The sequence below is a fragment of the Nematolebias whitei genome, chromosome 13 (genome assembly GCF_014905685.2).
Source record: "Nematolebias whitei isolate Nwh7 chromosome 13, NemWhi1, whole genome shotgun sequence".
Lineage (NCBI taxonomy): Eukaryota > Metazoa > Chordata > Actinopteri > Cyprinodontiformes > Rivulidae > Nematolebias > Nematolebias whitei.
Window position 1 is genome coordinate 42,096,154 of NC_056510.1, and position 2,350 is coordinate 42,098,503.

Consider the following 2,350-nt stretch of genomic DNA (forward strand, 5'->3'; position numbering starts at 1 on the left):
GGACGCAGGAGTGACAGGTCGCAGGAGTGACAGGACGCAGGAGTGACTTGTGTCTGATTGGCAGATTAAAATAATGAAGTCAGTGATGAGTGAAGACATTTTCAGTGCTCGGTTGTATTTTCTGTGAGTTTGGTACCAGCAGGTAGCAGCACACCAGGGTTTCATTTTTGTCTTTATTACCTTAATGTTTATTAGCCCAATAATATCTATACATCAACATGAACAGTAATAATGCTCTTTAAAAATATAGGTAATATTATACATTTAATCATATTATCGTCCGCAGACCTGATGAAAAGCAACAGAATCCTTTAAATAAAGTGGATTTGGCCGTCAGCTACTGTAAGACCAGTTTGAAGTGCAGCTCCAGGACGCACATAGACACCATTACTGACAGAAAAATCACATCTCAAACTATTTCTCATTAGAAATTAAGTAAAGTGACATCAAAGCAAAGAGCCAAAATCATGTCAGCATCAACATAAAGAACGTCTATAAACTGGAATGCAACTAAATCAACCTTCCTGTGTTTAAACGCTGTAAAGGAACTCATCTGAGCTGCTGAGGCGCTCGTCCTTTAACTTCACCACCAGCTGCTGAAGCACAAACACTCCAACAGGAAGTGGAGGGAAACTGTGAGCATCACTTCCTTAATGTGTGAAGCCCTGTTGATCTACAGGCAGTGAGAGCTTTATGACTTTTCAAGGTCCACTTCAAACTTAATGCAACTTCGAACTCAGAGCGCATGAAACATTTGATGTAGAGAAGCTCACAGTCGTCCCTGCTGTGGTTCAAGCCTGAGCTGTGGCATCAAGTTGATGCTCATTCAAATGTTCTGAGCAGGTCCAGCAGTTTGTAACGTGTTACAAACTTGATTTAAGTCCAAGGGTTAACCTCGAGCATACCTTCAGTACGTTTCATAAATATACACCTGCACAACTACAGTCAAACACCCTCCATCTTGGTGAACGTCTGACTCATGCATATATAACAGGGGGGGGGGGGGGGGTCGTCCTACATTTGGTTTTTCTTCAACATCACGGGGAAGTTATTTTACGTGTTCATCAGGACTCTGACTTACTTTGTACACTGAGCATCATCTTTAGCTCGTTCACTGCTCAGTCCTGTGCACGTGTGGACATGAATCATTCTCACGTGTGGAACTATTTGAAAGACGTGAAGGATTAGAGAAGGTTCCATCAGCGTTAATGCCGTTAGTTTTACAGAGCGCCCCTTCACTGATGCTCACTGTTCTCCACTCAGACATGGCTGTGAAACACGTCTCTGGTGAGTCCTGGTCCCTGGTGGACCTCACATCTCCTCTGGTCTTCTTCATGGCACCACTTCACTCATCAGAGACTCCATGGCAGAGAGGAAGCACGCCTCGAACTCCTGGTCAGAGAATCGTCCAACAGAGTCGCGGGCAGCTCGTCTTATCTCCAGTCTAGCTGACGGCGCCAGCGCCAGGATGGTTTCCATGGTAGCAGCATAGCTGTCCTCGCTGTCTGCCAGGAAGCCCGTCTGCCTGCCCTCGTGCGGCACCACGATGTCCAGCTTCGGCCCTCCTGACTTGTGGGCAAGAACGATGGTGCCTGCAGCCATGCACTCCACCACACCTGCAGAATCAAACCACTGATGAGTGTCCGAACCAGGTCACCTGGTCCAGAACCAGGTCACCTGGTCTAGAACCAGGTCACCTGGTCCAGAACCAAATACAGGTGGGCACAAGTCAGCTGAGTGTCTTTAGAGGGGTGTTATCAACTTGATCCAGCTGTGGCTTTCAAAGAGGAAGCATGGATCATTTCAATATCTCAACAAAAAGCTAAAATCTTAACACAAACACAGAAATTCTAAGTTTAACACAAACAACTTCCTGGATTGACAGCGAGTCGATGGATTTATTTAACTTAATCTCAGTAAAGCAACTCTGCATTTAATTCTGTCCCATTAAAGGGACAGAATTAAATGCAGAGTAGTCCCTCGTTTATCGCGGGGGTTCTGTTTTTTTTTTTTTAATCGATTAACAATTTTTAAACCATTTTTAAACTATTTTATCCTCAAATCGTGTCCCCATTGAGTTTGTTGATTCCTATAAATATTTGGGTATCTTGGTCGACTCACATCTCTCTTTTAAGCTCCATGTGGAAAACTTGTAAAGAAACTGAAAGTTAAACTGGGTTTCTTTTTCAGAAACAGATCCTGTCTAACCCTGAATGTTAGGAAACACCTTGTATCTGTGACTTTCCTTCCCTCCATTGATTACGGTGACATTATTTACATGAACACTCCTACAAGAACCCTGCAGATGTTGGATGCTGCAGATGTTGGATGCTGCAGATGTTGGATGCTG

The 2,350-nt window shown here is 44.2% G+C and overlaps 1 protein-coding gene across 1 annotated transcript in view; it reads right to left on the bottom strand.

Moving 5' to 3' along the window:
• Positions 1-1,010: 1,010 nt before the first annotated feature.
• The window catches only part of LOC119419334 (GDP-Man:Man(3)GlcNAc(2)-PP-Dol alpha-1,2-mannosyltransferase), a 14,338-nt gene continuing 12,998 nt past the window's right edge, over positions 1,011-2,350 (bottom strand). Inside the window, exon 6 of the mRNA XM_037686641.1 lies at positions 1,011-1,616. Coding sequence (XP_037542569.1) covers positions 1,333-1,616 — 284 coding nt within the window. The 3' untranslated portion in view covers positions 1,011-1,332. The remainder of the gene's footprint in view (positions 1,617-2,350) is intronic.